The sequence below is a fragment of the Xenopus tropicalis genome, chromosome 5, assembly GCF_000004195.4.
Source record: "Xenopus tropicalis strain Nigerian chromosome 5, UCB_Xtro_10.0, whole genome shotgun sequence".
In the NCBI taxonomy this organism is placed as follows: Eukaryota; Metazoa; Chordata; class Amphibia; order Anura; family Pipidae; genus Xenopus; species Xenopus tropicalis.
Genome location: NC_030681.2, coordinates 148,852,274 through 148,870,956, shown reverse-complemented (window position 1 = coordinate 148,870,956; position 18,683 = coordinate 148,852,274). Strand labels below are relative to the sequence as shown.

Sequence of the window (18,683 nt, the reverse complement as noted above, 5' to 3'; positions counted from 1 at the left end):
ACCCCAAGGAATTTCTTGCATGCTTGTGTTGCTGGATGGAAAGCCTTTTTTCGAAGCAGTTTGTCGCCTTTGATAGCAGAGATCTATTGTGGGCGACTAACTTGCTCCATGGGTTCTGACCCTTAGATTTACGTTTATACATATGGCTAGTGTTAGGGTATGGAGGGAGGAGGACTGAAAACATGGAAGAGGGCTTACAGGAGATGAGGAGACAAAGTAGGGCTGACCAAGGAAGAAGAAATGCAGAGACCTGTCAACTGATGAAGCAAACAGGGAGGGAGACAGAATGAATACAGAGTTCACGTATATCTCTTGGGGTACCTGGCAACACAGTCCTGGGGTTTTCTGGATAAGGGATCTTTCTGTAATTTGGATCTCCATATCTTAAGTCTACTAAAAATTCTTTTAACCATTAAATAAACCCAATAGGATTGTTCTGCCCCCAATAAGGGGTAATTATATCTTAGTTGGGGTCAAGTACAGGTACTGTTTTATTATTACAGAGAAAAGGGAATCATTTAACCATGAAATAAACCCAATAGGGCTGTTCTGCCCCAATAAGGGGTAATTATATCTTAGTTGGGATCAAGTACAGGTCCTGTTTTATTATTACAGAGAAAAGGGAATCATTTAACCATGAAATAAACCCAATAGGGCTGTTCTGCCCCCAATAAGGGGTAATTATATCTTAGTTGGGATCAAGTACAGGTACTGTTTTATTATTACAGAGAAAAGGGAATCATTTAACCATGAAATAAACCCAATAGGGCTGTTCTGCCCCAATAAGGGGTAATTATATCTTAGTTGGGATCAAGTACAGGTACTGTTTTATTATTACAGAGAAAAGGGAATCATTTAACCATGAAATAAACCCAATAGGGCTGTTCTGCCCCCAATAAGGGGTAATTATATCTTAGTTGGGATCAAGTACAGGTACTGTTTTATTATTACAGAGAAAAGGGAATCATTTAACCATGAAATAAACCCAATAGGACTGTTCTGCCCCCAATAAGGGGTAATTATATCTTAGTTGGGATCAAGTACAGGTACTGTTTTATTATTACAGAGAAAAGGGAATCATTTAACCATTAAATAAACCCAATAGGGCTGTTCTGCCCCCAATAAGGGGTAATTATATCTTAGTTGGGATCAAGTACAGGTACTGTTTTATTATTACAGAGAAAAGGGAATCATTTAACCATGAAATAAACCCAATAGGGCTGTTCTGCCCCCAATAAGGGGTAATTATATCTTAGTTGGGATCAAGTACAGGTACTGTTTTATTATTACAGAGAAAAGGGAATCATTTAACCATGAAATAAACCCAATAGGGCTGTTCTGCCCCCAAAAGTTAATTTTCAGGTAAATTGTTCCATCAAGATCTCTTTGTAAATTTCCTACATGGTTATATGAAATAGTAACTGAGGTTCTAGTAATGTTTTTTTTTGTTATCTTCTTAAGTCGCGACCATGTTCCTCGGGGACCCAGTTACGGTGCTTCTGGCGGTTGCGCTGTGTCTTATTGTGGCAAATACACTTTATAGGCAGAAAAGGAGCAAATATCAACATTTCCCACCTGGACCAAAGCCGCTACCGATCATTGGGAATATTCACATTCTGAATCGGAAGAGACCGTATTTAACATTTCTAGAGGTAATTTTTTGTGATTCAGGTAAATAACTGTTATTGTATGAAGCTGCCTTTTAGGTTTCCATATACTGAAGTGTAAATAAGGGTAGTAATTACTTGTTCACAATTTACTGGTAATAAAGGTCCTGTATGGTCAGTCAAAAAGGACCAAAGTTGGGATACAGCCCCCTTAGTCAGCTGCCTATGACTAAGCACCGGAAGGGTACAAAACACGTAAGTCGGACCTCTGTGGGGTCGGTTTCTTTTTAATATGGATATTTTGAATAAAAACATACTTTTTAAGCCAAGACTTTGTATTTAGTTTGGGATACCATTTTTGATATGGACTTTAGTAATTACTTGCGTCAGAAAAAACACTAATGCCAGTTTATTTATTTGCGATCAATTTTTTTTTTTTAAAAAAGTTTTCAAAAATGTTGCAATTGCATCTTTTCCGGAACACCTTTCTCCTTGGGTATTTACAAAATATTTACAAAATATTGAGAATTATCTGGAAATGATTTTAGATTCTAATTGTTTCATTTCTATTTTTCAGTTGTGGAAGAAATACGGCTCCATATTCAGCGTACAAATAGGAAGCCAGAAGATGGTGGTGCTGTGCGGATATGAAACAGTGAAAGACGCTCTTGTAAACCATGGGGAGGAATTTTCCGAGAGGCCAGAAATCCCTATTTTTCACGTTATAGCCAAGGGATACGGTAACTCAGTGGCAAAGCTTACTTTTACTTTCTTGAAAACATTTTATTAGGCCAGAGGCAAATGGAACGGATCATCTGGGAAATGCTGGTCATTCATAGTTCCAAGAATATATAGTACAGGAAAAATCTGGTAGAGTAGGTATCCTCAACCTTGTTTACTCGTCAGCCACACTCAGATCCAAAAAGTGTTGGTGAGCCAAATAAGGGCTGTGATTGGCTATTGGGTAGCCCCATGGGGACTGTTGGCCTGCAGGAGGCTCTTCTTGGGGTAAAACTGTGTCTCTGGGCTTCCAATACTTGTCTCCAAGCCAGAAATGTAAAAATGGCACCTACTTTGGGGCAACTGGGAGCAACATCCAAGGGGTTGGTGAGCAACCTGTTGCCCCTGAGCCACTGGTTGGGGATCACTGTAGTAGAGCAAATAGGCATTATCCCCAGATTTCCCTCTAGCTGGCCTTTAGGCTGACCACCACCACCACTGTTTCAGGACTCCCAAGGGAGTCCAACCTCATAGTTTGGGCATCACTGCTCTGTACTATACTGTACAAAGGCCCATAGTTCAGTACAAATATCTGGGAAGCGGTAGACCCTTTCTAGTTATCATTATTGCTAAAAACTAGATGATCGAACAAGATCAACAACAACTAATTACTGAGGTTACCAGTTGGTCAGTGCCAGTGTTGCAAGAGCTGCAGCTTTTTAAATTCAAGATACTTGAAGCCTGGCCTGGAAATGGGGTTGGGGAGGCTATTACAGAAGAAAGCCACCATGGGACTTACACCAAAGCTAAACAAAGAAATTGTGTGAATGTGTCAACATCTGGCAGTGCAAATCAGTAACTGCTATATGCAACACAAAATTCATTCTTAAAGACCCTGTGTGATTTATTGTTATTGGCATACGTTGTAAAGTCCTTTGCAAAGTCACACATTTTGCCCCCTTTTCAACTAATTGGGTTTCGTTGATTGTATTGATACCAAATTTTTCAAGAACCAATATTGTGACTGGTGCCTATAGCATTGCTGAGTATCTGTTCTAGACCCAATGTTATTGTGTGCACAGAACCTGGTTATTTTCATCGCTGTGCATTTTTTTAAGACAAAAACCATATTCTAATACAAACTGTAAATGTTTATTAATGCTCAGGTGTGATATTTTCTCATGGAGAGAACTGGAAAGTGATGAGAAGATTCACCCTTTCTACCTTACGAGACTTTGGGATGGGGAAGAAATCCATAGAAGACAAAATTAATGAAGAGTGTGATTCTCTAGTAGAGAAGTTGAGATCCTACGGAGGTTGGTCTGGTTTGTACTTATGGAACTGTTCCTGCAGAATTGTGCAGGAGATAGGGTTGCCACCTTTTTTTATTTAAAATACCGGCCTTCGGTTTGGGGGATGGGGGGGATATGGGTAGGGGAGGTGGGAAAATGGGTGTATGATGCGGGGAAATGGGCATGTAGGGCAACGGCAGGGCAGGCACTGTCTCTATCTAAAAGGGACTGATGTGGCATGGAGAGATTCAGGGAAGGGAAGGATTTATAGGTTGCTGAGCCTTACAGATTTACCGGCAGGTATATTGCAGGTACATTTCTAATAATGGTTTTGGTCCTAGCTGGCGATTTGCCGGCTAGGCAGGTCAAATACCGGCTGGGGGGCAAGATTATATTTAGATTGTGCAGACTATTGCCTGTAGGACAAGACTAAAACTGCCACCCAGTCATATACCGTCTGGATGGCAACCCTAGCAGGAGAATATCTGTTGTATCCAGACTACAGACTATATGAAAACCAAAGGTGGTGTTCTGGCTATAGAGCACTCTAAATATGACTAGTATAGCTGGTTACATTTCCAGGGATGTCAGGATCTTCTGATCTGTTGAGCCATATCCCTTCTTAGGGGTTCATAACAAAATATTAGGTATAGACAGTACAATTGCCACTAAGACAAGACTAAATATAATACTGGCACTGGCCCAGGCTGGCAAGTTGCCGGCTAGGCAGGTCAAATACCGGCTGGGTGGCAAGACTATATATAGATTGTACAGCCAATTGCCTCTAGGACAAGACTAAAACTGCAAGTTGAGCTAAGGGGGTAAAAGACTAAAATAATAAAATAAACAGACATTTTTATTCAAGGAATTTTTTTTATCCCATTCTAGGAAAGGCATTTGAGAACTCTGTGACTATAAATGCGGCTGTGGCCAATATCATTGTATCTCTACTGCTTGGTCGTCGGTTTGACTATGAGGATCCTACATTTCTGAGGCTCATGAGTTTGATGAATGCAAATTTTAGGCTTATGGGGAGTCCTATGGTTATGGTAAGCTTCATGTGTTTCCTATGAGCTTTGTCTTTGCCACTGGTTACCCCCATAGTACAGGGAACTTCCAAAATCCCCTCTTACTGCTGTATAATAAAGCAAAGCCCCAGTTACATTCAAGTTCCTTTATACCCAGGCCAAGCCCTTGGTGCTGTTCTTTACTCTCAAGATAAGAATATGTTGAGTGTCAGTGGTTCTTAAACAGTAAATTATTTGTTAACCAGGAAGATATAAGTATGAATGAAGTACAATGTGAGTGCAATTAACATTTGCACAGTTTCCATACAGTTACCTCAATACTCTTCTGCTCCTTGTTCCTGTCCCTTGTGTATCAAGATCCCCGCCCACTTCAGTTCTAGGGTGGAGCTTAGGTTACTTACATACCTAATCATGTTTGCTTTATATATAAACATCTAAGCATTGGGATCTAGTCATGATACTGAGTATTATTCACTCACCAAGTCCTCTTCTATGGCTTACTCTTTACTGGGGCCTTCATATCTCCTGCTCCAGATACACATTCTCCTCCATTGGTGCTTTACATTTTGAAAGGAAATATATATTGTAATGTTGTTTCTGACTTTACTCAGCACATACTGTCTGCTATCTTTTACCTTAGGGGAAAACTCACCCTGACAAGTTCTGTAAGCTCTTTACTCTTGTAGTGATAGCCAGTTTGCAGGTCAAGGCCAAGTGACTGCCTATGTGATTCTCTCTCAGCTGTGTCCCCACTGTAATACTGGAGTAGAAAATGTCAACACTGTTTTTCTTCAATAATAACAGTAACTTTACTGGAATTACAGGAATATTCAAGGCTAAACAAAAATAAGCAACTTTATTTTCAATAACCACAGGCTCGTATCAATTCATGGCAAATAGCGACAGTTAGTTAAATGAATCTTACCTACAGGTTTCCAACCCTTAGCATGCAAAAACTCAATGTTGCCTCTTATGGATTTCACTCAATCCTGGACCCTAATCATTGGAGTCCCAACAGTCTGGTAGGTGTCATCTGGGGATTCAACCCACACACCGTCTCTCCTCTTCATTCACATAGTCCATCTCCCCAAATTCCACTTAAGCCATCTCTTAACCCAGGGGTCCCCAAACTTTTTTTTACTTGTGAGCCACACTCAGATGTAAAAAGTGTTGGTGAGCAACACAAGTATGAAAAAGTTCTTCAGATGATGCAAAATAAGGGCTGTGATTGGCTATTTGGTAGTCCAAGTGGACTTTAGCATGCAGAAGGCTCTGATTGGAGTAAAACTGTGTCTCTGGGCTTCCAAAACTTGTCTCCAAGCCAGAGATTTAAAAATAAGCACCTACCTTGAGGCCACTGGGAGCAACATCAAAGGGGTTGGTGAGCAACATGTTGCCCCCGAGCCACTGGTTGGGGATCACTGTCTTACATAGTTACATAGGATTGAAAAAAGACCAGAGTCCATCAAGTTCAACCCATCCAAGTAAACCCAGCACACACAACCCACACCTACCAATCTATACACTCACATACATAAACTATATATACAACCACAGTCTTTGACTGACATTGACTCCTACTGAAGCATCCTACCTTTGATACCAGAGAGAGAACATAGTTGCTTAACCTGTTAAAAATCCCGGTTTACTTATAACATTGCTTGGTCAATACAAATCTTCTTTTTCTCTAGGACATTCCATACAGTAGAGATAGTGGTTTAATCCTTTACACCCCTACACCATAATACTTATAATTCAGGGTACAACACTCTTACTCTTAAGACACTGGGGATATAAGGAAGAGTTGGTGAGAGCTTATAGGGATAGTCTACCTTATATTTAATCACAGTTTGTCCAGTATATTGAATTTAAAATAGAAGGAGCCCAGGGAGGAAGATGCTACCGGAGGAGAAGCCTTCACAGCCATATGGAAAGAAAATTTATGTTATAGCATTAGACTCATAGTCTACTGACCTACCTACCTTAGTACCATACCTGCAGTATGAGACGATTATCTACCTTAATCACTGGTTGACAAATACATTTATCTGAGATTGTTTGGCATCACCTGATTAAATTCTTCCATGCCATAAATGTCCAATAATGTTTCTGAATATATGCGTTACTCTTTTGAAATACTCTTTCAATATCTTACATATTTATTTTGTTACGTCTACAAGCTGTACAACTTATATCCATCTATAATAAGATGGCTGCCGGGAAGTCATAAAACTGTTGGCAAAAATGCAGCCGAGACGCAGAGGTTCATCAGAGAGACCTTCACTAAACGCAGAGAGAAACTGGACGTCAATGACCAGAGGAATCTGATTGATGCTTTCCTTGTCAGGCAACAAGTAGGTATTAGTGTATGGGGGGGGGTGTTTGTTGTTTGTTGATGATGATGATGAAGCCATCACAAGGCACAGGAGGTAGAGGAAACCTATAACAATAAAATCAAAACTGCATCTGTTTCTAATGTAGCGCACTTGAATTTCAGGAAACGAAAGAAGATGGATGCTCCTTCCATGATGACAATCTGACAGTGCTTGTATCCAATCTGTTTGCCGCCGGAATGGAAACCACTTCTAGCACTCTCCGCTGGGGCCTCCTCTTAATGATGAAATATCCAGAAATTCAAAGTAAAAATGCATTTTAATGTATTATTTTTATTGCCGTTATCTAGAAAATGAATGTATGGATGGAAAAAGCACAATTTAGTAAGGGTTGTTTTAGATACATTGGGTCCTCGTGTGTCTATTCTATTACCTTTCTGGGAAGTAAAGATATTCTAATGCCACATGGGATTGGCCAGTGTTTTTAAGACAAAAATACACTATGATGCACTCTATAGTGTTTATATACACACAATTATGTGCAGGTACAGGTATGGGAACTGTTATCCAGAATGCTCAAGACCTTGGGTTTTCTGGATAAGGGGTCTTTCTGTAATTTGGATCTCCATAACTTAAGTCTGCTAAAAATAATTTAAATATGGAATAAACCCAATACAGAGAAAAGGGAATCATTTAACCATTAAATAAACACAATAGGGCTGTTCTGCCCCCAATAAGGGGTAATTATATCTTAGTTGGGATCAAGTACAGGTACTGTTTTATTATTACAGAGAAAAGGGAATCATTTAACCATGAAATAAACCCAATAGGGCTGTTCTGCCCCCAATAAGGGGTAATTATATCTTAGTTGGGATCAAGTACAGGTACTGTTTTATTATTACAGACAAAAGGGAATCATTTAATCATGAAATAAACCCAATAGGGCTGTTCTGCCCCCAATAAGGGGTAATTATATCTTAGTTGGGATCAAGTACAGGTACTGTTTTATTATTACAGAGAAAAGGGAGTCATTTAACCATGAAATAAACCCAATAGGGCTGTTCTGCCCCCAATAAGGGGTAATTATATCTTAGTTGGGATCAAGTACAGGTACTGTTTTATTATTACAGAGAAAAAGGGAATCATTTAACCATGAAATAAACCCAATAGGGCTGTTCTGCCCCAATAAGGGGTAATTATATCTTAGTTGGGATCAAGTACAGGTACTGTTTTATTATTACAGAGAAAAGGGAATCATTTAACCATTAAATAAACCCAATAGGGCTGTTCTTCCCCCAATAAGGGGTAATTATATCTTAGTTGGGATCAAGTACAAGCACTGTTTTATTATTACAGAGAAAAGGGAATTATTTAACCATTAAATAAACCCAATAGGGCTGTTCTGCCCCAATAAGGGGTAATTATATCTTAGTTGGGATCAAGTACAGGTACTGTTTTATTATTACAGAGAAAAGGGAATCATTTAACCATGAAATAAACCCAATAGGGCTGTTCTGCCCCAATAAGGGGTAATTATATCTTAGTTGGGATCAAGTACAGGTACTGTTTTATTATTACAGAGAAAAGGGAATCATTTAACCATGAAATAAACCCAATAGGGCTGTTCTGCCCCCAATAAGGGGTAATTATATCTTAGTTGGGATCAAGTACAGGTACTGTTTTATTATTACAGAGAAAAGGGAATCATTTAACCATTAAATAAACCCAATAGGGCTGTTCTTCCCCCAATAAGGGGTAATTATATCTTAGTTGGGATCAAGTACAAGCACTGTTGTATTATTACAGAGAAAAGGGAATTATTTAACCATTAAATAAACCCAATAGGGCTGTTCTGCCCCAATAAGGGGTAATTATATCTTAGTTGGGATCAAGTACAGGTACTGTTTTATTATTACAGAGAAAAGGGAATCATTTAACCATTAAATAAACCCAATAGGGCTGTTCTGCCCCAATAAGGGGTAATTATATCTTAGTTGGGATCAAGTACAGGTACTGTTTTATTATTACAGAGAAAAGGGAATCATTTAACCATGAAATAAACCCAATAGGGCTGTTCTGCCCCCAATAAGGGGTAATTATATCTTAGTTGGGATCAAGTACAGGTACTGTTTTATTATTACAGAGAAAAGGGAATCATTTAACCATGAAATAAACCCAATAGGGCTGTTCTGCCCCCAATAAGGGGTAATTATATCTTAGTTGGGATCAAGTACAGGTACTGTTTAATTGTTATTAGCTGAAATGAGTGCATTTACCCTTACTGCATTACAGAGAATGTGCAGAATGAAATAGAAAAAGTGATTGGACAGAGCCGGCCACAAACTGAGCATCGTAAATCCATGCCCTACACCGACGCCGTTATCCATGAAATCCAGAGATTTGGTAACATTATTCCAATGAATCTTCCCCATGCGACTGCTCAGGATGTGACTTTTAGGGGCTATTTTCTTCCAAAAGTGAGTATAACATCATTACAAAATACAGCAAGTAGTGTAAAAAAATAGCATCCATAGTTATGTAATATATTTAAGAATATTGAGTATAGGGATAGAAGCATCTTTAGGAAAATAGTGAATGTGGTGGTGGGGGGGAGAAAACACCAGTATGTCAAATAATTTGAACAAGGACAGTAGAAATCTTTCAGACTAAACAGATACCCTGGTAGGTTAATCAGCAGCTTTCATTTCGAAATTTCACATAGAGCCATATTCTTCATTTCCCAGGGTGCTTTGTGATCTGTGCTCTGATAAACTTCAGTCACACTTTACTGCTGTGCTGCAAGTTGGAGTGATATCCCCCCCCCCTCACCCCCAGCAGCCGATCAGCAGAATAATGGGAAAGGGAGCAAGATAGCAGCTCCCAGTAGGTATCAGAATAGCACTCAATAGTAAGAAATCCAAGTCCGGCTTGGGACTCCTCCAGTTACATGGGAGTAGGAGAAACAATAGGTTAGCTGAAAGCAGTTCTAATGTGTAGCGCTGGCTGAAAGCTCAGACTCAGGCACAAGGCACTGAGATGGTGCCTACACACCAATATTACAGCTACAAATACATTTGTTGGTTCAAGAATAAAATGTTAAATGGCAGAGGGAATTATTTGCTATGGAAAACATGTAACTTGCCACCTACTTCAACACCCTCTCCCTCAAGGAGTTGGAATTCCCAGTTCAACACTTCACCAGAACGCCAATCCAAGTAAGTGGTTTTTAGAATGGCCTTTCCCAAAACGTCCTCGTTCCTTTTGAAGAACATTTCTGGGAATCACATGGTTTCTGAAGTTTTGTAGAGAGTTTTGTATCTGATATTATTGTTTAATTCTCATTATTAGAAAAATATTTTGTCACATTTGAAATGATTTCAGGGAACCTACGTGATCCCGTTGCTGACATCTGTTCTGTATGACAAAGATCACTTTGAAAAACCGAATGAGTTTTACCCTCAGCATTTTCTCGACTCTGAAGGCAACTTTGTCAGGAATGAAGCGTTCTTGCCCTTTTCAGCAGGTATGGCACCTACCCTATACACTCAATTTTGTCCTTAACTACAGGAAAATATCTGTTCCTGAGCTGTCTGCTATCAAATGTCATTGATTTCCATATAGTTATTTCACAAAATGTATGGTCGTTGTCAGTAGCTCCATTTGTGAACAAGCCGTAGTTATGGGAATCTGTGGGTATATGGAGCTTGACTGGAGGCCACTTCTCTTGGTCCAGGCAACTTTGGAAATTGACACACCAACAGCCAATAATAACAGGCAGTCTTATGTTCCCTCCCACCAATGGGCCAATGGTCATTGCCTGTATGTCTGTAAAAAGGTGGTTCATCTCACCTTATCTTTTAGTATGTTATAGAAAATCATATTCCTAGCAACTCTGCAATTGGTCTTCACTATTTATTTTTCATAGCTTTTTAAATATTTGCCTTCTTTTTCTGCCTCTTTCTAGCTCTCAGATGGGGTCGCTGACCCCCCACCCCACAAAAATCTATTGCTCTGTGAGGCTACAATTTTACTGTTACTTTTTATGATTTATCTTTCTATTCAGTCCTTCAACTGTTCATATTCCAGTCGCTCATTCAAATCACTGCCTGGTTTCTAGGGGTAAACAAGACCAAACCAACCAGATAGCTGCCGAAACACCAAACTGGAGAGCTGCTGAAAAAAAGCTAAATAACTGAAAAACCACAAAAAATAAAAATGAAGACCAGTTTCAGATGGTCTCAGAATATCACTAAAACTAAAGGTTAATTTGAAGGTGAACCACCCCTTTAAGATCAGGTGTCTGATCTGGTGTTCAAGATTCCAGTGAATCAGGGTAGAATCCTAATAATCCCACATTGATCTAAAAAGATGCACACTCCTGGGATATCAGGGGCCCACCCGTAATCCTTAGACTAAAGGCCTACAAACTCTTAGTCCTCCTCTCCATACTCAACCTCTTTACTCTCCTAGTCCCTTTTTTTGGAATAAGTCAAATGGTTAGGAGCAGAAGGACCCATCAGGAGTTTTCCAGGCATCCCTTTGGGCCAATCCAAAATCAATTATGTGTGTGAGGCCTTAGGACCTGATGAGGAATAAATCTACTCATTCATTTCAATTTGATCCAGTATGATAACATTGATAAGGCATCTACTGTCCATTACAAATACTCATGATTTTCTTCCTATCAGGAAAAAGAAGCTGTGCCGGAGAGAATTTGGCTAAAATGCAACTCTTCCTGTTCTTCACAAGCCTCCTGCAGAACTTCACGTTCCAGGCGCCTCCTGGGGAGGAACTAGATCTCACCCCTACCACTGGGTTTACCACTCCTCCTTTGCTCCATAATATTTGTGCATTGCCTCGTACGTAGAACTTCACCTTCCAAGCGCCTCCTGGGGAGGAACTAGATCTCACCCCTACCACTGGGTTTACCACTCCTCCTTTGCCCCATAATATTTGTGCATTGCCTCGTACATAGAACTTCACCTTCCAGGCGCCTCCTGGGGAGGAACTAGATCTCACCTCTACCACTGGGTTTACCACTCCTCCTTTGCCCCATAATATTTGTGCATTGCCTCGTACATAGAACTTCAGCTTCCAGGCACCTCCTGGGGAGGAACTAGATCTCACCCCTACCACTGGGTTTACCACTCCTTCTTTGTTCCATAATATTTGTGCATTGCCTCATACGTAGGTTGTGCCTAAAATCCTGCTAAATGTTATTTAATTTTTCACTGCTTTGATATCTTGTACATAAAAAGAGTCTGGGAGAAATAAATTTGTGACTGCATCTTATGAAGGAATCTAAGCGCCCAGCCTCTTTTTTGACTGCTGACTAGTGATGGGCGAAAAGTTTCGCCAGGCATGGATTCGCGGCGAATTTCCGCTTTTCGCCATTGGCGGATTGTTCCGCGAAATGGATGAAAAATTTCGCCGCGGAAATATTCGCTGCACGTCCAAAAATTGTCGCCGGCGTCAAAAAAGAATAGTCGCGGGCGGCAAAATAATAGCCGCGGGCGACGAAACAATAGCGTGCGACAAAATAATAGCCGCGGGCAACGAAACAAGAGCCGCGCGACGAAACGAGAGCCGCGGGCAACGAAACAAGAGCGCGCACGGTGAAACAATAGCCGTGCGACAAAATAATAGCTGCGGGCGACGAAATAATAGCCGCGCGACAAAACAATAGCCGTGGGCGACGAAACAAGAGCCGCGCGACGAAACAAGAGCCGCGGGCAACGAAACAAGAGCCGTGGGCGACGAAACAAGAGCCGCGCGACAAAACAATAGCCGCGGGCGACTAAACAAGAGCCGTGCGCGACGAAATAGTAGCCGCGCGACAAAATAATAGCCGCGGGCGACAATTTTTTTGTCGCACGACATTTTCGCCATTTCGCGAATTTTTCGCCGTTTCGTGGATCTTTTCAAAGATTCGCGAATTTTTCGGCGAAGCGAAACGGAACAGATTCGCTCATCACTACTGCTGACCAGTGCCATGATAGATCCATGTAGACATTTGGGTGACTTATCACAGTCAAAAATTACATTTCAGGCTTATACAATATAATGTCGACCAGACCAAACCTAGCTTGTATGTGAAAAATATTTTAGAATCTGAAGATTTGCAAGTGGGCCCCCAGCCTTAACAATTCCCATCAGTCCTTGTTTCCAACATAGGAACATAGGAACAAACACTTATGCCATTAAACAGTATCTACATAAAATGGTTGTGAGACTGGACCCAAGATGTCTAGTTCTCTGGTGGATCCCAATGGAACCAGTCTAACACTATCCCTACTGTGGAGAATGACAGGGGAGCATCATGTTATTGAGATGTCTGTATTGACTATAAATGAGAGACCGTGTCAATTTACAGAAGAGAGCACAGAGGGAAGCACTAGTAGATGATATCAAAGGTACTTGCGTCAAAAGGAGCTCCTTGCATTCTGTACAGTTGCACGTGGCCCTTCCCGCCTCATGTTCTCCATCTCGGTGCAGTTTCCGCAACCTCTGAAGGTGACAGTACTATAAACTGCAATCAAAGGAGATCTACACAAATATTGTATCTTCCAACACTTTATATTCCAGACTCTTTGCAGTGATATTTTGCATGCCTATCATTCTGTTTGCTTGTTAACAAGTATTTTTTAGCCTCATATATTAATTTATTTGGGACTGTATATTTATATAGTGATTAAAAGACAATAAATCACAAAATCTCTGCATTTGTAAGTTCCAATTCATTAGGTAGTCCCCAGTTATGTGTTCTGTTCTATTCAATGGAAGAGTTAACATGGAGTCACACACACGCACTTACTGTATATGCAGTAGGGGAGCTTATGCCATTTATTATACAGGTATGGGACCTGTTACCCAGAATGCTCAGGACCTGTGGTTTTCCAGATAAGGGGTATTTCTGTAATTTGGATCTCCATACCTTAGGTCTGCTAAAAAATGATGTAAACTCAATAGAACTATTTTGCCCCCAATAAGGGGTAATTATATCTTAGATGGGATCAAGTACAGGTACTGTTTTATTATTACAGAGAAAAGGGAATCATTTAACCATTAAATAAATCCAATAGGGCTGTTCTGCCCCAATAAGGGGTAATTATATCTTAGTTGGGATCAAGTACAGGTACTGTTTTATTATTACAGAGAAAAGGGAATCATTTAACCATTAAATAAACCCAATAGGGCTGTTCTGCCCCAATAAGGGGTAATTATATCTTAGTTGGGATCAAGTACAGGTACTGTTTTATTATTACAGAGAAAAGGGAATCATTTAACCATTAAATAAACCCAATAGGGCTGTTCTGCCCCAATAAGGGGTAATTATATCTTAGTTGGGATCAAGTACAGGTACTGTTTTATTATTACAGAGAAAAGGGAATCATTTAATCATTTTCAAAAATTAGAATTATTTGCTTATAATGGAGTCTATGGGAGATGGCCTTTCCATAATTTGGAACTTTCTGGATAACGGGTTTCTGAACTGCAGAAGGGAGGGGTAAGTTAGAGATTCTAATGCCTCCGTTTATTTTACCCTCAATTGCCCCCACTTGCTGTCAGATTATGGAACAAAATAACTCTCTGTTCTGAATAGTAAAGTAATAATGGGCCACTTTTAGAGGTTAATCCAGGTAAGTGTTTAAGATGGGAAAATGACCAAAGTTCCAGCAATTTGTTTTCCATTTAGTTTGTTTATAAACAGCACTGACATAAATGTTTCACTCTGATCAAACTTCAACAGTTTCAACTTCGACTTGTTTTACTCCCTTTCCCAAGTTACAGAAATAAGTCCAATGTTCTCTTTGGCTGAAATATCTTCAACATTCATTTTAGACCCGGACAAACCCAATGAGGTCCTACAGGAAGATGAGGAACCCCTGTTCCTTTTCCATTACTACTGCACAATGTATTGACATCCCATTAAAGTACATCTAGTTAAGTATTTCTTGGACATATGACTATGAGGATTTTCATTCATCCAGGTCATGGTATATCTACTATAAAAATATTTAAAGCAACTGGACTTGTTAAGTAATCATTGAAGACGTTTCACTACTCATCCGAGCAGCTTCTTCAGTTCAACTGACTGGTATGGGAAGTCCTCAGCATGTATATATATTCAGAACTCTTCACACATCCATTCATGCAACTCTAACAAGTAACACCTGTCTCGATGAATTGCATGATACTTTGGTAATCTTATCACAAGAACCCACAAAATTCACCTCTCTGAAGAGTTACAAAGTGCCATTGTGATTGGATAGTGGAAGAGTATATATGCTGAGGGCTTCCCATACCAGTCAGTTGAACTGAAGAAGCTGCTCAGTTGCTTTAGATTTATTTATAGTAGATATTTCTTTATAATTAGGGCCCATGGTTTAGAGTTAGCAGGGAAGAGATTAAAGTTAACTTTGAAGGGGTAACTCTAAAGGCTGTATATTAATCATACTTCAATATGTAATAAAAGGTGATATTTTTCTACAGGTCTAGTCATCTAGAGCAAATATTGGTGTATTTAAATGCCAGAATTTTATTGGCTGCTATGGATAACTACTATACACTTACATAGTAACATAGTAACATAGTAAGTTGGGTTGAAAAAAGACATACGTCCATCAAGTTCAACCACTTGAGCAAACTTAAAGCTTTTTCTTACATATGAGAGATAATGTATGCTGTATAGTTGGATATTTGAAGCAGTTAGTATCTAGATAGTAGTACAGGTATGGGACCCCTTATCCGGAAACCCGTTATCCAGAAAGCTCCGAATTACGGAAAGCCTGTCTCCCATAGACTCCATTTTAATCAAATACTTCAGAATTTTAAAACTGATTTCCTTTTTCTCTGTAGAAATAAAACAGTATCTTGTAAATGATCCCAACTAAGATATAAATAATCCTTATTGGATGCAAAACAATCCTATTGGGTTTAGTTAATGTTTTACTGATTTTTTAGTAGACTTAAGGTATGGAGTTCCAAATTACAGAAAGACCCCTTATCTGGAATGCCCTTGGTCCCGAGCATTCTGGATAACAGGTCCAATACCTGTACTTTAACCTGTTTTCATTATGTATGTAACTTTTCCCAGGGTAAATATTTGTATGTATGTAGCGACACAGCCAACAAGGGCGGAATAACAACACTGAGCAATGACAGAGCACAAGACAAGACCAAATGGTTAAAAGGGAACATGCTATTGGTAGGACTGGAATTGGTAGGACCAACAGTGGTCCAGTTAGAAAATGTTCCATTTACCACCGCTCTGTGTAATCTATCCTTCAGCCAGTTCTCTATCCAATTACAAATATTATGTTCTAGGCCAATATTTCTTAATTTAACCAGTAACCTTATGAGTGGTACTGTATCAAAAGCTCTAGAAAAGTCTAGTAGATCACATCCACTGCCATTCCAAGGACTAGGATCCTGCTCACCTCCTCATAAAAGGCAATTACATTAGTCTGGCATACTGTACATCAAAACTCATTCCCATAAATTCTGAGTGATGTCTTTGTGTTACTTGATGCAGAACAATGTCTGTACTCTGCTTTTATTAAATAAAAACTCTCTATAATAAAACTATAAAAAAAACACTTTTATTATTAAAATATATTTATAAAATTATATATGACTGGGGTATGTGGATGCTCTATAGTTAAAAAAAAAGTCTAAAAAGGTTTTAGCTCAAAGGGGATTCTGTGCATTTTTCTTGAACATATTTATTAAATGGCCAATTGGCTTTGGGTATGCGGGAGAACCTTAATAGCTATTGGCAGCGGAGAGGTTAAATGTAGCCTTAGGTTTAGGGTTAAATGTTTTGTAGATGTTATCTCCCTATTTACCTTGCTTGTCCCCAGAGTAACATTATTTTCCAGTTTGGCAGGGGTTAGTTTGGCATGGGTTAGTTTGGCATGGATTAGTTTGGCATGGGTTAGTTTGGCATGGGTTAGTTTGGCAGGGGTTAGTTTGGCAGGGGTTAGTTTGGCAGGAGTTAGTTTGGCATGGGTTAGTTTGGCATGGGTTAGTTTGGCAAGGGTTAGTTTGGCATGGGTTAGTTTGGCATGGGTTAGTTTGGCATGGGTTAGTTTGGCATGGGTTAGTTTGGCAAGGGTTAGTTTGGCATGGGTTAGTTTGGCATGGGTTAGTTTGGCAGGGGTTAGTTTGGCATGGGTTAGTGTGGCATGGGTTAGTTTGGCATGGGTTAGTTTGGCATAGGTTGGTTTGGCAGGGGTTAGTTTGGCATGGGTTAGTTTGGCAGGGGTTAGTTTGGCATGGGTTAGTTTGGCAGGGGTTAGTTTGGCATGGGTTAGTTTGGCATGGGTTAGTTTGTCATGGGTTAGTTTGGCAGGGGTTAGTTTGGCATGTGTTAGTTTGGCATGGGTTAGTTTGGCATGGGTTAGTTTGGCATGGGTTAGTTGGGCATGGGTTAGTTTGGCATGGGTTAGTTTGGCATGGGTTAGTTTGGCAGGGGTTAGTTTGGCATGGGTTAGTTTGGCATGGGTTAGTTTGTCATGGGTTAGTTTGGCAGGGGTTAGTTTGGCATGGGTTAGTTTGGCATGGGTTAGTTTGGCATGGGTTAGTTGGGCATGGGTTAGTTTGGCATGGGTTAGTTTGGCAGGGGTTTATAAAGCTCTTCATACCCCTTCCCCTTTCTATTTCCCTGGTGTCTGCTGGTTCGTGTGCCTGTCAGGCAGGTTAGTTGACACGCATGGGCCCATTTGGTACAATGACGTCCTATAAGGATATAACTAGTCCTACAGGTTTTACACCAAAATTCCCTCTCCCAATGACATTCAGCAACACAGAACTGAGCCCGGGGCAGGTACAATACAGCCCCTACCCAGAACATAAAACCATAGCATTAAAAAGACATATAGTTTAATTGTCAGGCAGGAAAAGGATCTTTGCTCAGTGGGATTGTCCACTACTATCGGCCCATTATCTTGCCCATTGTGTCAGGGTTCTGTCCAACTATACCCGCTATATAACAGACCCTCTGGCAGATAGGGTTTTTTTCTCCAAGCATGGATTCGCAGTGAATTTCCGCATTTCGCCAGTGGCGAATTGTTTCATGAAACTGCCGTGAAAATCCGTGTATCAAACTGGGCGTGGTTGCGTCAAAAATGGGCACAGTCATGTAAAAAAAAACGCGGTGACAAAAAAAAGATGCGGGCGACCAAAAAACAATAGGGCGACAAAAAAGATGTACGCCAAATCTGTTTCGCAAATTTTTTGCCACTTCACGAATTTTTTTGCCTGCGAAGCGAAATAGGACTGATTCGCTCATCACTGGTTGCCACCTTTCTAAGCCATTAATACTGACGTTTGGGTTGGGCCGCGGGCAGTGATGTCACTTGGGGGGCGGGTTGATAATGTAACGGGACAGGGAAATGGGCGGGCTAGGAGGGGGAATAGGTGGATAGGGTGGGTAAATGGGCAGGCCAGGTAGGGGAATGGGCAGAGCAGAGGCGGGACTCTACTTAAAAGATGTGATCACCACGAGGACAGTCAGGGGAGGGATCTATAGGTAATTTGTAATACTGCCGGCTAGGCCAATCAAATACCGACTAGGTGGCAACACTACTAGGAGATTGTACTCGCTGATGGAAGCATAATAGCCACTTTTTGCTACTTCTTAAAGGAAAACTATACCCCCCAGAATGAATACTTAACCAACAGATAGTTTATATTATGTTA

General features: G+C 40.3%; 1 protein-coding gene across 1 annotated transcript; it reads left to right on the top strand.

The window, feature by feature from the left end:
* The first annotated feature begins 1,301 nt into the window (after window positions 1-1,301).
* Window positions 1,302-12,331, top strand: LOC100491603 (cytochrome P450 2K4). Its single transcript, XM_002933574.5, has 9 exons — window positions 1,302-1,652; window positions 2,185-2,347; window positions 3,494-3,643; window positions 4,508-4,668; window positions 6,828-7,001; window positions 7,145-7,286; window positions 9,273-9,457; window positions 10,362-10,503; window positions 11,669-12,331. Exons 1-9 carry the CDS (start codon window positions 1,470-1,472, stop codon window positions 11,845-11,847), a joined length of 1,479 nt encoding a protein of 492 aa, XP_002933620.3. The 5' UTR covers window positions 1,302-1,469; the 3' UTR covers window positions 11,848-12,331.
* The last annotated feature ends 6,352 nt before the right edge of the window (window positions 12,332-18,683 follow it).